The sequence below is a fragment of the Nothobranchius furzeri genome, chromosome 9, assembly GCF_043380555.1.
Source record: "Nothobranchius furzeri strain GRZ-AD chromosome 9, NfurGRZ-RIMD1, whole genome shotgun sequence".
Classification (NCBI taxonomy): Eukaryota; Metazoa; Chordata; class Actinopteri; order Cyprinodontiformes; family Nothobranchiidae; genus Nothobranchius; species Nothobranchius furzeri.
Window position 1 is genome coordinate 31293394 of NC_091749.1, and position 16568 is coordinate 31309961.

A 16568-nucleotide genomic window follows, 5' to 3' on the forward strand; every position below is an offset into this window, starting at 1 on the left:
AGCTGGTTCCCTGGAGGGCTAAGCCCAACCAACCATTCCTCCCCATCCCCCGCATATTTTTCTCCTCCTGCTCCCTCACATTATCACACAAACATGCACATAGGACCTGGGGGTGTGTGGTGGGGGTGTGTGTGGTGGGGGGGCAAGTCAGGGAGTGCGGGTATGGACCCCATTTCCGCATTCCTGTGGCAACCTGCCCCCAAATTTTATTTGCACCTTAAACACTTCCACCAAAGACATTCCATGCAAACACTCACTTAGGGCCTTGGGATTGAGCACATTCAACGGCAGTTGGCAAGGGGATTTCTCAGCCTCATCCCGAGTGCCAGTGCCCACTTCCAATTTTAAACTGCACTTAGACACCGCGAGGGCTGTGGGTGCAAGTGGGGTGGTGCGTCGGCATCAGCTGGCATAGGCCAGACAATGCCCGCACTGCCCGCTCACCACAGCCATGGAATACACCTCATCAACACACAACAACATTATATTGGAGCAGGCGGAGGGAGACTAGGGGTCTTAGCACACCTCTGTTGTTGCTTGGCTTCCTGGGGCTGGAGGCTAGGAGGGAGATCTCGCCGTCCGGTTGGTGTCTGGGGTGGTGGGTTGCTGTGCTCAGCGTTGGGCGGGGGAGCCTGCTCATCAGCACCCCAGCAGAAAGGGTAGAACTCTTGGAACCGGTGATGCCACTTCTGGGATGCGTCTTAAAATTGAATCACCCCCTTTGACTCTAATGGATTATATTAGAAGCAGTGATGTTCCACTGCTGTTCTGTGCTCAGAGCCGGATTAACGCAAAGGCAAAGTAGGCACGTGCCTAGGGCCTGATTGGCTGGATGGGGCCCAGACAGAGGAACAAAATTAAAAATAAATAAATTAAAAATTAAATGTACAAATGTCCTATGATAGAATTTGTAGCTAGGACTCCTATCTACAATTTGTTTCAATATTTATTTATTAACTAAAAATAGTGACAATGTTTATCTTAACCATAGACCGTTTCAATGGCTACAGTCACATTAAACCTCTGGGGACGAGTATACGCGTCTTTTGAACAGGTCTTATTTGGGACGCTGTAGCAGCAAGACTCCGCCTCCCTGAGTTTCGGTTTCAATTTGGCTTTAAAAAGGAGATTATAAACTACACCCCACTTTTTAAATTTTGTTAATAGGCAACGTAAAAGCGGAGTTAAACTAAACTAAAAAACGACCTATTTTTAGACAATCTGATAACTTGTCAAAACAGCAGTTTAGTAATCCGTGAGCGGGAATGTGCTTGTGAACATAAAAAACCCACACAAAAACATGAGATCCTTTTGCTGTTGGTAAAAAGTATCATTTTGTAGCTGAGAGAGAGAGGAAGGCTGCACGAGTAATGAGATGTGCGCAAAAAGGAGCCGCTTCGCGGGGAAAGGAGTGGCGCGAACGGAGTAACAACAAACAGTTAGACAGATATTGAAGGTAAACTTCATATTGTGGAGCGATCCGGACAGATATATTGTCGCTGCAGTTTAGTAGGCTTTTACTAGGCTTTAATAAAGGATGATGAGAAGGATAAATGTAAACCAGGCAGTTCAGATAGTACAGCTGTTTTTGAACTGGAAGCAGAGGAAGTGGACGGAGACTCGCAGCCGGAGTCTGAGGCAAACAGCGAGGATGTTGATGACGATGTGGCAGATCCATCCTTCCTCATAGAAGAGTTGGGTCATGATGAGGTAGAGGATGAAGGCAGAGATCCAGCTCCTCGGAGATCCAACAAGAGGAGTGTGGCGCCGCGCAGCTGTCAGATCTCGGCGTGAGACAGAGCCACTCCCCACTCCAAAATCCATGTATATTATTGCCAAATTAATAAAATAAGTATAAATTCAGATAGTCCAGGTTGTCCTGAAAATAATGATACCCCATAAGGCAATATTTATTGTTTTTATTAGAAAATACAAAAGAAAAACCAAAATGAGTCAAAAACGGTGATTTACACTCTGGATCCCAGAGGGCTAATAATTTTTTTAAATTAGTTATTTGCTATATTTAGTCATAATTTTTATAAATGTACAGTCTAGATTACCATTCTAAATGATAAAAACATTCGTCATAAATGTTTGTTGGTTTCACAGTAAAATAAACAACTTTTTTCCAATTCAAATTTTATGTTTTTGAGTGATTTAAGGTCTAATATGCAACCCCTTTATGTCCAAATATACAAAATAAGTATAGATTCATAAAGTCCAGGTTGTGCTGAAAAGATTGATACCACATAAGGCAGTGGTTATGGTTTTTATTTTGGAAATAATACAAAGGAAAACTCACGGCAAATTACACCCTGGACCCCAGAGGGTTAAGGCGCCACCCAATGAAGGACGTCAGAGTCAGAGCGGGACACAACAAAGCTAGCAGGTGTTTTTGAGTAGGCTAACTTTCAAGATGCTTTCGGGTGTGGCAAAACGTAAAAAAAAGAAAAAAAAAAGAAGAGGAACTAAAGAAGAGACAGCGGGGGGGCTTTACAGAAGTTTCTGTCGGGCTGCTCGGGGAAGCCGTCCGACAGCTGTGAACATGCTCGAGTCAGCAGAGCCAGAGGCCGGGCCGAAGTCAGACCCGGAGGAGACATGACCCGAAGACGTAGTGGAAGATGTGGCGGAAGATGCTGTAGCGCCAACGCCGTCAACATCAACGCCTTCACAGAAGGACAAACTGGAAGAACAGCAGCCAGCCAGAAGTGAGCCCAATATAGTCTTATAGGAGCCTCTAGACCCAGAAAGGGTATTAACAACTAGCTACCCATCTGATCCTGCAAAGTGGTACCAAACTGATGACAGGATGCGTGAGTACTTTGCACTAAACCATCCCTCTCAAAATACTGGATATTCTTCGGCATTACAGAGGAAATCTGGAGACATGAACCGAAGCTTAACCAAGGAACATTTCTACAGACGTGTTTCTGCTGTGATTGAGGCCTGTGTTGCTGGAAGGCTGAAGCTTATTCAGTAGTGGAGCATGCTAAATGGTTTCCTTGGTAAGTGTTGCTGGTTTTATTAATTATTTGTCAAATATTTTTTATTAATGTTCAAATAGCAAAACAATAAGTTCACACTCAGAAAATTGACACAGAATTTCTGATTCAGCAGAGGCGAAAACAGCCTGAATGAGCATAAAGCAAGATCAAAACTTAAGATAATGTTTTCATTTTATTAAAATACTTTCTTTTAAGATTATAGATTGTATAAAATTTATACTGTAATAATTTAAGCTGTGTGTTTATAGTTTGTTTTCGAGCCTTTAAAACATGCTTCAGTCCATTCAAATGAATCCATTTATTCTTGAATGTCTTTCCACCATCATGTGATTAATTTGTCATAATTTATAAATGTTGTAAGCTATTGTATTTAGCAGAAAATCTTTTTAATTAAATTTAGTGATTAAATATAAACAGAGCAAATAAGAGACACATATTTGCTCTGTTTACATAGTTTAATGACACCTAGTGGTTATATACTGGTACCGCCTTGACAATGACACTTCCAATCGATAAGATGAGGATCATTTATTAGCATTTAATACAGCTGTGTAATGACGTATAAATTATTAATATTAAAAATTTGTCTGATAGAATGTTTTACATACAACACATGACTTATTTTGGCATACAAACAACCAATTTGTAACCAAAGACTAGGCTACGTAAAATGTGAATGAACTTTTATAAGTAAATTTGGTAAGTTTCAGATTTCAATTCATTAAATAACATCGATGGGGGGGGCCTAAAAATGCAGCCTGCCTAGTGTAGTCCATTTATTTAATCCGGCTCTGTCTGTGCTGCCGCTGCTTCCAGTGTGAAGTAGGGGTAAAGGCTGCAGCGCTGCAGGAGGGATATCCCACATCCCTCTTGCTGTAGAGTAAAACTGCTCTGGCATGTAATGGCACCCAGATCAACCGTTCTGTCTGCTTCTGCCAGGAAAGGTTAAAAAAAAGCATGTCTGCACACACACACACACACACACACACACACACACACACACACACACACACACACACACACACACACACACACACACACACGAATACAAACAATTTCTCTGTTTATGAATTTTATTTTAATTCTTACATTTTAAACACAGCAGATCTATTTTGTATCAAAAGCATGAGTCTGAACAGAGGAATCAAAACACACTGATCCGGGTTCAGGCTGGAAAACAACTCTGACATTTCTAAGATCAGATAAGTTGTAGTTAAAACACTTTTAGTAACTAGTGAAAATCACCAGTTATTTCATCCCGTTTCCAATAAAAAAACAACTAAAATTTAAATCAGTGTTGAATTATATTTTTTCGCAAAGACAACTTGATTTGGCTTTAATATCACATGAATTATGAAATTAAAATATGAATCCAGCTGGTTGTTTTATTTTAATGTGGTACCCTGTAATAAAACATCTGTGTGGCATAGTTCACTGTTTACCCTGATAACTTGCACTAAACAAATCACAAACAAAAATGTTCATAAAATCAAGATTTATACATTATAATGAAAAAAAAATACTACTTACAAAGTTTGATGCTCAGTATTGTGGTCTGTACAAAATAACTTATAAGATTTTATTATTTAACAAAGAACAAACTGATAAATGATGAATGAATTTACAGGAGACAGAAATAATTATTTAGTCATGCTTTGCTTTAAAAATCGGACACAAAGACAGAAACTTACATTATTGCTCAACATTCAGTTATGGTTAAAGTTAGAATCCAGACTGTCTCACAAGGTCAAAAATATTCAGACATTAAGTGAAATTAAAGGTACAATCAAGTACTTATTAAGTGCAGTTACTGACATCTCTGTCCTGAGCTACAACGAAATGGGACAAAGAACACAAAAGGCCTGTTTTTAACAGATCATGTTTTTATCTGGGTGAAACACACACACACACACACACACACACACACACACACACACACACACACACACACACACACACACACACACACACACACGTGCACACACTTCATCAGTAAGAAGCCAGTAGGGAAGGAGGAATTTGGTGAAGATTAAGTTAGTTTCTGCATTTTTACACTGATTTCAAAGATGTTTTGTCTTTAAAACTAAACATTCATCCATGTGCTAGATTCCCTATTCAGACAAATTTTATGTGTATTTACAAGGAAAACCAACATTTTTCCTTGTAAATTTTAATTTTAAGCATTAAATAAATTTAGTGGTAAATTCTTCCACCACTTTCTGAATTTATGCCAGATTATTGTCCCTTGTCTATAAATAATCTGACATTTTACTCAAAATCTAAGAGCAAACACCGTTTAGAAATCAGTCGTGTTTTTATTCAATCTAATAAAAAACTTAATGTATTTTAATGCTATTTTAATATAAATTCTAACCTTTTCTTAAGACCCACACAAACTGTAGTTAATCAGGTTTATAATTATCTGTTAAAACCTTAATTTGGGATGTCTTTCTACTGACAAGAGCACAGCGCTGCTGTACTTCATTGATTTGGTGACACGGATCCATATGAAGGGTTTACTTGTGGATTTAAACAAATTCTACTGGCTGTCAAAAGGTTTTGAGTACGTTCAACTGAAAACGGTGCAGTTGAGATGATAAATCAACCAGTTTGCAGTACAGAGTCAGCACCATTAGGTGGTGCTGTGGGACAAGGAGAGTGAGTTTACGAAAACTAAAACAAGTTCTTAAGCTCATGGGTAAGAAACAAGTTTCTTTTCAGCTGAACAAGCTTTAAAATAAAAATTGTACCATTTGATACCTGACCGTCCTGGAACCCCGAAGACAGCTGAGAACAATTGGGACCAACATTTCTTTGTGAAATATTAACAAAAGGCTTTAATTTCATTGTTGTTCAGTAAATTCTGGAAAAGGAGTTTTCCTTCATGTAGATTTTAGTACTAAAATATCCTGTTTCATGTTTTCAAACATTAACATGAGCGATCAAGTAGAAACTAAACTCACCACTTTATTAGGTACACCTGTCAACAGGAATATATAATTAGCCAATCACATGACAGCAACTTCTTGTTTTAGACGTCTAAACGTGAATAAGACAAGCTGAGGCTGAAAGTGAGCTTCAGAATGAAGAAATTAGATTTTAGGAACTCATCATGGCTGTTGTTAGCTGACAAGCTGGTCGGAGAGTTTTAGAAACCACTGATCCACTGGGATCTTCACCCACAACCATCTCTAGAGTTTACAAAGAATGGTTTTAGCTTTAATAACCACTGGTTCCCATTAAAGTCAGAAGAACAGCATCTCAGAAGCACAACACGATGAACCTTGAAGCAGATGGACTCCAGCAGCAGCAGATCAACAGGAAACTGAGGCTATAGTTCACACAAGATCACCGGAACTGGACCAGAAGCGACTGGAAAACCTTTCCTGGTCTGATGAGCCTGGAGTTCAACTGCAACATTCAGATGGTCGGGTCAGAATCTGGTGTCACCAACATGAAAGCATGGATCCATCCTGCGTTATTCAACGCATCCGGCTGCTGATGGTCGTTTATTTGTAGTGGTGTAATGGTGTTTGTTAGGGGACATGTTCTTGTCCCACTTCGGACCCCTCAGTTCCACCTGAGTGTGGTTTAAACACTCGAGTATTGCATCTGACCATGTCCATTCCTTTATGACCACATGGACCCATCTTCTGATGCTACTTCCAGTAGGATTAAGCACCATGTCACAAAGCTCAGATCCTCTGGTTTCTAGAACATGATCATGAGTTCACGTGACCTCCACAGTCACCAGATCTCAGTCCAGTCCAGAACCTTTAGGATGTGGTGTAATGGGAGAGTTCCATCATAGATGTAACTGTGTGATGTTGTCATGTCAAGATGGACCAGAACCTCAGAGGAACGGTTACAACACCTTAATGAATCAGGTTACGTGAAGAGTTAAGGTGGTTCTAAAGGCAGCACTTGATAGGTGTACCTAATAAAGAGGCCAGTGGGTCTAAACTGATTTTGTTTTCTTACACCATCAATTTGAAAAAACAGCAGATTATTTTCAAACCAAAGTCAAATTTTGTCCCAAATGTTTTCAACCTTAAGTCTGGTGTTTGCAGGGCTGTGAAAAGATTTTTAAATCAAAACAAAGGATTTGTGTTCGTTTACAAACACAACGGTGGTTCCCGAAGTCTGGAAGTGGGATGTCAAACTCCAAACCAGATGATGTCCAGGAAACTGATTAGGTTTAACCCTGATTCCTCACCCTCTTATTTTGTGTTTGATTCTTACTGGAGTCTTACTACAGTCACAAGAGTTTTTGTTCTCGTGGGTCAGAAGGGGAAAAGTCTGAAAAACAGCTGAGAGATAAACGAGCAGCTTCTTAATACTGATCTAAACAACATGTCAACAGTTAAAATACCATCATCATCCAGCAGAAATGACATATTTCCTCTAAAACACTGTGAACACAGAGCTTTAGAATAATTATAACATATTAAATTTTTTTTTTACCAGAAAACTGTTTAAAAATCTAACTTTTGATCAGATCTCGATATAAAATCTAGGAATAACTTCTGAGTAATTGAAGTTTAGTTAAATTTTTGGTCACCAAGTGAAAGTAAACTGGACTTGTGTTTATTTAGATTTTTTTAAATGTTGATAAAAAATATCAGAGTTTTTAAACCACAGATCAGCCATTTGCTTAGATTTTAAAATGGTTTCACTGAAACAACGTGGAAAAAACTGAATAATTTCTGAAGAAAAGTTTTGCATCAGTTGTAGAAATAATTCAGAGTTTAGAGAAGAAAGGCCAATGCCTGCACCATTCTGCTTGCAACAGAGATTGTTTATGAAATAAAAAGAATCCACCATTAAATTTTCAGGCTTCTAAACGTTCATACCAACCGTCTTCTGTCTGCTGCTTTACTTGTTTACCGTGTTTAAATTTCCCTCCTGCTGTATCATTTCTGAAGAGACCTAAAGTATCATGATGCCTTGTAAAAGAAGACGAACGCAGCGATGCGTGTCAGAAAACTTACAGTAAACAAAGTAGCAGACCCTTCTGTTTAAGGGTTTATGCATCAGATGTGAGTCTGACGGGTAGCTACATCTAAAGAAAGAAGCAACAGCCTGGAATCCTGTAGGTAGGTAGTCAATGTGTTTCCAGCACCAGGACGTCTGGTGATCATTGCTGTGCCACTTTACATTGAGGCTCGTGCAAAAGTGCAGAAACTGGAGAAAAGTTGATGTGAGAATCTGCTGAAAAAAGCAGCTTTCAGTGAGAACTTAAAAAAGGATCTCCTCACGCTTCTAAACTCAGCAAGAGGAGGAAGTGCAGGCTCCGCCTCTCTGATCAGGAGTCCAAGAGAACCGCCTCCTCTGTCCCCATGGCTACCGGACTTGCTCCTTAAGGATCTGCAGTTTGGTGCTGGTTGGCTCTGCGGAGCGCTATCGCCATTCAGTTGCTGATCGGTGAAGCCACGTCCAGGTCGGCAGCAAACAGCTCTTTATAAAGAGGGGGGAAGTGCGTCCGAATGGCATCAGGGTAAACGGCTCTGAACGCCGACAGTTTCTCGGTGTGCAGACAGCACAGAGAACGCAGCACCGACACCTTACACCTGAGCTGAGGAGAGCAGGAGCAAACAGGAAGTCAGCAGGTTAACACACAATAGTCATCACAAACATAGATCTCACATTAATTAGGTTAATAGAAGCAGAGTCAGTATTTTGCAGTGATTCAGTGAACTTGTAGCAAAGACTTTAAATATAATTGTTACTCAGGTTCAAGTTATGTTAAGTCAAAAACACAAGGAGCCCCTTCTGGGGGGCTGAGGAGCCAAGTGGAGCTCCAGAGCTGCAGGTTGAAGATCCTTGATCCAAAACAATAACCAGCATCCACCACAGCACAGCTAGCCACCTAGGATCAACTAATCTGGCTGTGAAGGTCTTAAACATGAAGACTGTCATTTCATTAAACCTTGACTTTTAAATGCAGTCAAGTTGATTTGTGGCTCTGCTGAGATCAGCAGCTCAACGAGCCTCTGTTTCTGCATGAGAGATCAACATGTAGAGTTCTGTAGCCAGAATAAGCCCTGGTTTGTTTTAGATCAAGACTGGAGCAGGTTTACATTGAAACGTTCCAAATAGTCAGAAACAGACTTCATGAAGTTTCTCTGTGGGGCTTCTTTCATTCATGATGCCTGATGTAGATGAGTCTGATGGGTTTAAACATGACTTTAATGGTTTTGTGTGAATGTCCCATCTGGGCATAGCGTGTGTTCTTTAGTATGTTTTCCAAAGTTAAACAGCTGTCCCTGCATAAATAAACAATTAGCATGCATGTGAAATGACAGAATTTAGAAATGTCATCTTCAACTTCAACAGGAACTGCTGCAGAGCATCCTAACTGAGATACAGATGTGCTGTTTGGCCTCTTCCACTAGAGGGCAGCATAGTGTCAGTATTTTACACACTGGACCATGTGATGCTCTGATGCGGACAAAGTACCTTCTCCAGGACTCCGTCCGCTCTCTGGTTCTTCTGCAGGATGTGCTGCAGAGCCGACTCCGTCTTCTGCTGAAGCTTCTCCACCTGCAGCTTATCTCGCAACCATGAACGGTCTACACACACACACACACACACACACACACACACACACACACACACACACACACACACACACACACACACACACTTTACAAAGTCGTTCTAGGCCAACTGTTTTTGTTAATCGAGCGTGAGGACGCACCTGCAGAGAACAGAACGAGTGCTGAGAAAAGTGCGAGCTCTTCTTCCGACAAGTGCAGCGAACACATGCTCTTGGCAAAATCAAACACTGATGTGATCAAGTCATCACACCCTGGAGGAACACAGGGAAACCATGACAACAGCAAAAACACATTAACTCATGCTCGGATCACGCTGTGCAATTTTTGGCCGTCGCACTGGATTGCTCATGTCACACTGTGAGAACTCCAAAGGTGGCTCACTATACGGCGCAAGGCTTCAGTGAGGCTGACTGCACGACGTCTCGCTCCGGCAGGACACGCTACGTCATGAGAGCACCTCCTGAAAGCATACGTCAGCAGACCGCTAACCAAAACAAATCTGAAAGGATAAAATAAAGTGTCACCGTTAGCACTTCTTTTTAGCATCAGCTCATGGCCCAGCTCATCTTCCTCAAAGAGGGAGCATCGTTTTAAAAACCCTCACTTTGACCTCAGACTCCAGCTGAGTGTCTCCTTTTCCCATCTTCCAGATAAAAAGCTGAACTGTCTGTTGGACACTCATCCTTCTGATCCTCCTTAATAAACAAAAACCCACTAGCCTACAGAGAAGTAACAATCTGTCACTGATCGCTGCAATATCTAAACTTCTGCCTTGAATGCTGCCTCACTGTTTACTCCACAGCTCCGCTCTGTGAGCTCATCTCACCCGCTGTCATGGAGCAGAGCATCCTCTCTCTCGGCAACAAACGCTACTGAACCATCCGTATCGGCTGAATATGTGAGATTTCTACCAACAGCAAAGGGATCTCATGTTTTTGTCAGCTCATCTCCTCTCACTCATCACAGAATCACGATTTTCACAATTTTTCTAATGGTCTAAAAATGTAGGTTAATTATTTTAGTATAACTCTGGTTTAACTTGGGCTATTAACAGAAATAAAAACTGGTGTGTAGTTTATAATCTGCATTTTAAATGTAAGATGAAACCAAAGCTCAGAGAGGTGATGCTGCAGCGTCCCAAAGGTGTGTTTTCATTGGTCGATTGCAGACAGGAGTCGTAGGTTTTCAAGCAGTGCTTGAAGACTTTTTGAGGCTGATTTGGTCGTGAGACAGCTCAAAAAGCTGTCGCAGAGCCGGCCACACGGTATGTTCACAGATATGCAAATCACCCTCACGCTGACCGTTTTTTGTCATGATTCTGCTCAGGATGAGGGATTTGGTTAAGACGGCCCAACAATGCACAGTGTGATCCGTGCATTAAATACATGCAGGAGTTCCGTTTCTGTCTTGAAACTTTATAAAATCAGTTTTGTTTAGATAGTGTTAATGTTCAGCTCCAGAATATCACAATACACACACCACTATTACCCACAGGCCTTCATGGATTTAAGCACCTCCTAATAAAACGACTGATATGTCCAGAGCATAACATGGGCCAATCATAGTCTGCAGGATGAAAACAGTATGCACCTTGAATGAAGTCTGCATCTGATGAAGGTGAAACCGTTAGCTTAACAAGGTAAAAATGGAAACTTTGCTACTCTGGTTATGAGATAAGAACAGAAAAACAATGGAACTAGAAAACAAACAGAGAAAGAACATAACAAAAATCTGTGCAGTTTTAAGAATTTCCCCATGCAGGCCTTTTATTCTGAAAAATTTTTAAAGGAAGTTTTGTTGATGATGACAGTCTAACTCCTAAAGCCAAAAAGAATAATTTAACCTCTGATTGGATGTGCAAACCCTGATTAAGGAGCCATTGAAACATAAAAATATATATATATATAAGTTGACTAGTTGGTTCCAGTGTTTCTCCATCACATTGGCTTTCCTCGTTGAGCCGATGGGTTACGGTTACTCACCTAATGCTTTGAAGACATCAGGACTCGCTAACTTCCCATCGAAGTAGACGCTGTTGTTCTCGGAATCAAACACTCGACACATTCGTACCAAGATGACCTCTAAAGACCCTGATGGACGCACCGTGAAGTGGCTCATTAGTGTTTAATGATGTCAACCCAGAGTATAAATCAGTGAGCCATTGCTTAATACATTTACAGCTGAGACTAATATGAACACAAGACAAATGACATTTAGATTTCTGTGGGACTGAAAATCTTATTTCCATCCCTACAGGATTAGAGATGAAAGTGTCAGAATTCACTTTGTGTTTATCAGACGGCGTCTGCTCTCACCAGCTTTCAGCAGCACGATCTGGTCATTCTGGCAGAGCTCCATGAAGCCGTCGATGCGTTTAGCAAACTCCACCACGTACTGAATGGCCTCGGTGATCTTTACGGCACAAAGCTGCCACATCATCTCCCGCGGCTGAACGGACCAGAGCAGGAAGAGATGTCAGGAAAATGGAACAAACTGGGATGAACTTGGAAAACCGCATTAAAAGTGTCTGATGGGATTATTAGAGCCTAGGAGCAGAACAGATTTGAGCTGTAGATGCAGATTAGACATTGGATGCATTTTCTGGTGCATTGTGGATGATTTTGCCCGATCAGAGCAGCTCACCTTGCTCTGATATCGGTCCACCTCTTCCTGCTGGAAGCTCTGCCAGCTCATCTGCTGCAGCTCCTCCCTCAGGTACTGACACGTCTCCAGGTGAGACTTGGACACGATCTGGGCCAGGTGATCTGAAACAGTAAAACCCTTCAGAACTAGTCACCAAACCTAAAACAGACAAGGTGTTGGCAGCAGAGGAGTCGACTCTGGTGCATTTCACAACTCAGGATTAGACGCTGGAGTCAAACTCTAAATAAAGAACCTGGCCCAGAATCGGTTAGTAAAAAAGAAAAAAAGTTAATAGTTTCTATTTAAACTGAATGTTTGCTTCTGCAACTCTTCTCACCATTTTAATGTATTTTTAATTTTTAAACAAAAATCCAAAACAAAGCAGATAATTTACAGAGACATGTTTATGCTGCCCGTTTGTCTTTACAACTAAATATCTGTGATTAAAACCAGACAGGGACGGCAGAGAAAAACAAACTGACTTTTTTCCCACATTGAAGGTGGTACCAGGTAAGACCTGTTAAACCAGGCTGGTCTGTTAAAGGCCACAAACACAGCAGCGTCTATACAGGTGAAACTCTAAAAATGAGAATATGGTGCAAAAGTCCATTTATGTCCATAATTTATCTTAGACTGAGAGACCATCTAAAGGCTCAGCTTTAGCACCATATTTTAGTTCCACCTAACCTATATATACAGAAGAGGACCAAGAACTCAGCCTTGTGGTGCACCTGTATTTAGATTACAAAAAGTTGTCTTTTGCATTCCTAAAAATCATGTTCTAACTACTTTAGCTAAATAAAATAAGTAGCTGTCTAATAAAGACATAAACCAACGTTAAAAGGATGACTACAAGTGCTTCAGTTGTACTGCTGGTGGTTTATTTTTGTTTTTCTATCTAAATTAGACTCTTGTTTATATATATATATATATATATATATATATATATATATATATATATATATATATATATATGTATATATATACATATACACATAAATATATATATATATATATATACATAATACAAAAATTTTGTTTGTTTGTTTTGTCTAAAAATGTAAAGTTTAAACATTAAAACAAAAAATGAAATATAGATTAACATAAATAGAATTAGACAGTAGCTCTGATAAAAACCATTGACACAAATCAGATGTCTTCAATTAGCTCATTTATCAGTTTTTGGTATTATACCTCAATATTGTTTAAGTGTCTGAGATTCCAGATGCAGGAAATGAGGCTGACTGTGAAAAAATGTCTGGAGCTGAAGATTAAAATCCAAAGCTTCCTTCTGGGAACCAATCAGGTCACAACTGACATAAAATCGTCAGGATCGTCGGCTAGCAGTGCCTACACCACGCTCAGGACAATCCAGACTCTTCTCATGCATCGTTCCACAAATGTGGAATGACCTTCCAAGCACTACCAGAACAGGGGCTTCCTTTTCAATGTTCAAGAAACTCCTGAAGACCCTGCTCTTCAGAGAGCATCTTCTTAACTAGCACCTTCCCTGCACCCGTCCCCCCTCTCTACTGTCCACCCCTTGTTCCCTCCTCTCCAAGACTGATGTCAGGTTGTTGTTGTTATTGTTGTTGTTAGCCTCAAGGGCAACATGCCGATTATCACTTGTAAGTTGCTTTGGATAAAAGCGTCTACTAAACACATAAACTGGTAAATGGCCTGTATTTGTAAAGCACCTTCTTAGCTTTCTACAACCCATAAAAATCTACAAAAGATTTAAAAAAAACTTTCAATTTTCGGTTTAACGTGTGAAAATCTCAGTATTTTAAACATAAATCAGTTCCTGTCTGTATATATATTTTTTATTTTGGTAAAACTTTAAGATGGAAAATTGAATCTAACCAAATGTACTTATTGGTCTGTCACTGCTGACCACAAATGAACAACTATAAAAAACAAGATTCTAATGTAGACAGAAAAAACTAAAATAAAACACCAGCGGTATAACTGATCTTCTGCTTGGGGTTATTATACTGTGAAAAATCTCCAAGGAGAATAAAAACATTACTTCCCCCACCGAACGCCCTGCCATGTCCCAGTAGGCTCTAATTAACAGATAACTAATTACCACACAAAGATTTAAATGAGTTCTGAGGACACGTTTCTAACCTGCTGCTATTTTAAACCACCTACTGTCTCCGTTTGCCCCACAGCTCCTGCTTTCTGCTGCTCTGCTTCCAATTTAGTCCTTTGCTTTTTTCCCCTTCTGCTTCTCAGCTTTCCACAGATTTCCTCATCTTCTCTGTTAGGCTTTACCTTCAGCTGATGATGGATCATCAGTAGAATCAGTGTTAATTCCACTTTTATTCATTTAAACATACTTTACTGTGAAGGTGATGGTGTTTACTATGATCTGTATTTGTGATTAATAAACACAATGTGATTGTATTGTCCTATAACTGTATTATAATTGGACATATTTAATACAGATGAGCAGACCTGACCTCTCTTTACTCACCGAGTTCAGCCATGGAGGCTGGTGGAGATGCGTCTCCACTGCTGAAGGAGCAGTACTGGAAGAACCCGTTCCCGTGTCCGTAGTCACACGGCGGCTCTGGTTTGATCCCGTTGGCATCCAGCCCAGACTGGTCTGGAGAAGGCTGGATGTCCAGGTAGAACCCCTCTTCTCCTCCTCCTCCAGACTCGGCCTGTTTATGGGTGAGCCAGTTAAGAGGTTGGGATCTCAACCAGAGTTTATTTTGACAGTTTAGGGTTTAAAGGTCACAGACCTTAGGGGTTAAAGACCCTCCATTAGGTGAGTTCTTTTCCATGTACTCAGTCTCATCGGACAGCTCCATGAGACCCGTGGAGGACAGCGTGTAGTGGGGGGACAGAGACTCGGCCTCGCTCGGGCTCGGGATGCTGAGGCTGGGACAGATCTGCTGCTGCTGCTGGAGGCGATGCTTCTGAACCTCCGCCTGCAAACTGTCCCGCTGCTTTTTAGACATGCGACCAAACTTCACAGCTGTTTGAGGCATAGAGGAAAATGTATCAGTAAATATCAAAATGGAAACTTCATTTATTCCTGTTATTTTTCCTTCTATGATAACTACTTGTTTGTTTAAATGATACATATAAAAATATTTATTTTTAAAATATTAGAAAAGTTTCTGAATGTGACAGAGGACTAGAGGCGTCCAGATGACATCACTGTGGTACAGGTTTACTGGCCACAGCAGGTTTGTTTGCATCTTCAAAAATATGACTGATTTGGTTGTCATGGTTACAGATGTGCTCATAATGATCACATAATTTATGGGACAAAAGGAGACTTTCCTTTAAACCCAAATCACATAAAACAAAATTTGAGTCGTCATTAATCAGGAGAATTTTTGGGGAAACACAGAAGCTCTATATTACTGTCATTGTGTGCATTTACCTGGAAACCTGCAGATGAAGATTTTTAAAATGCTGACCGCCAGATGTTCTAGCAGGTGTGTGTGTGTGTGTGTGTGTGTGTGTGTGTGTGTGTACCTCACCGTCTCGAGACATGCCGACAGCTAGGCATTTCTGCAGACGGCAGTGCTGGCAGCGGTTTCGGCTCGTTCGGTCGATTTGACAGTTTTTCTGGCGAGGACACGAGTACGTGGCGTTACTCTGCTGACTCCGCCTGAAGAAACCCTGAGACAGGAAGCAGAAGTTAGAACCAATAGTCTCCAGACTTGCGTTCATATGATCAGATTTAACCCTCCTACTGTCCTAATGGGTGTGACCCCGCGAGGAAAGTTGACCATTGCGCAGGGTTGATGGTTTATCCTTTGAGGTCCATGCGGCAGCGGTGAGGAGTAAGCACCACCTCACCCCTGCCACACACACACACCCCCCAACCCGGTGTATCTGCTTGTGTCTCAGTAGGTCACACGTTTGTGTGAAAAGCTGAGGAGTGCTTGTTTAACCTAGAGTCACAGCTCTGCTCAGCCTTCCTCTCATGTTCCTACAGGATTCATCTCCATAAACTGGCTGCTGATTAAATGTGAAGTGAGTCTCCAGCTGTCACACCAGCAGCTGCTGAAGCTAAACTCCAAACTGATGAGTTTCTGAACCCAAAGGTTGTGGTTGAGGGTCCAGACTAAGATGTTTCCTCTGGTTCTGTAAACAAGGTTGAATCTAATTCTGATGAGGGAAATTAAGTTATTATTCTGTTTCTGTGGAGATGTTTGGTCTCCTGAAAGTTTCTGTAAAGGTCTGAAAAGTAACAACAGCGTGGTGTGGTGGGTGGGGCTTACCTTGCAGCCTTCACAGGTAATCACTCCATAGTGGATCCCTGATGATTTATCTCCACAGATCTTACAGGGGATGATCTCAATCTGAGCTGGAGGATGGAAATACAGATGATTAG

General features: G+C 40.9%; 1 protein-coding gene across 3 annotated transcripts in view; it reads right to left on the bottom strand.

Moving 5' to 3' along the window:
- Nucleotides 1-4060: 4060 nt before the first annotated feature.
- The window catches only part of LOC107382045 (nuclear receptor ROR-alpha A), a 199313-nt gene continuing 186805 nt past the window's right edge, over nt 4061-16568 (bottom strand). For 2 of the 3 annotated variants that reach the window (XM_054732503.2, XM_015954019.3), the window contains exons 2-11: nt 16456-16541; nt 15709-15850; nt 14959-15194; nt 14688-14877; nt 12209-12330; nt 11881-12013; nt 11548-11655; nt 9706-9816; nt 9465-9577; nt 4061-8580 (exon numbers count right to left, since the gene is read on the bottom strand). In XM_054732503.2, the coding sequence (XP_054588478.1) occupies nt 8416-8580; nt 9465-9577; nt 9706-9816; nt 11548-11655; nt 11881-12013; nt 12209-12330; nt 14688-14877; nt 14959-15194; nt 15709-15850; nt 16456-16541 (1406 nt within the window). In that variant the 3' untranslated portion in view covers nt 4061-8415. The remainder of the gene's footprint in view (nt 8581-9464; nt 9578-9705; nt 9817-11547; nt 11656-11880; nt 12014-12208; nt 12331-14687; nt 14878-14958; nt 15195-15708; nt 15851-16455; nt 16542-16568) is intronic. The other variant, XR_008559418.2, reaches the window with a different exon arrangement.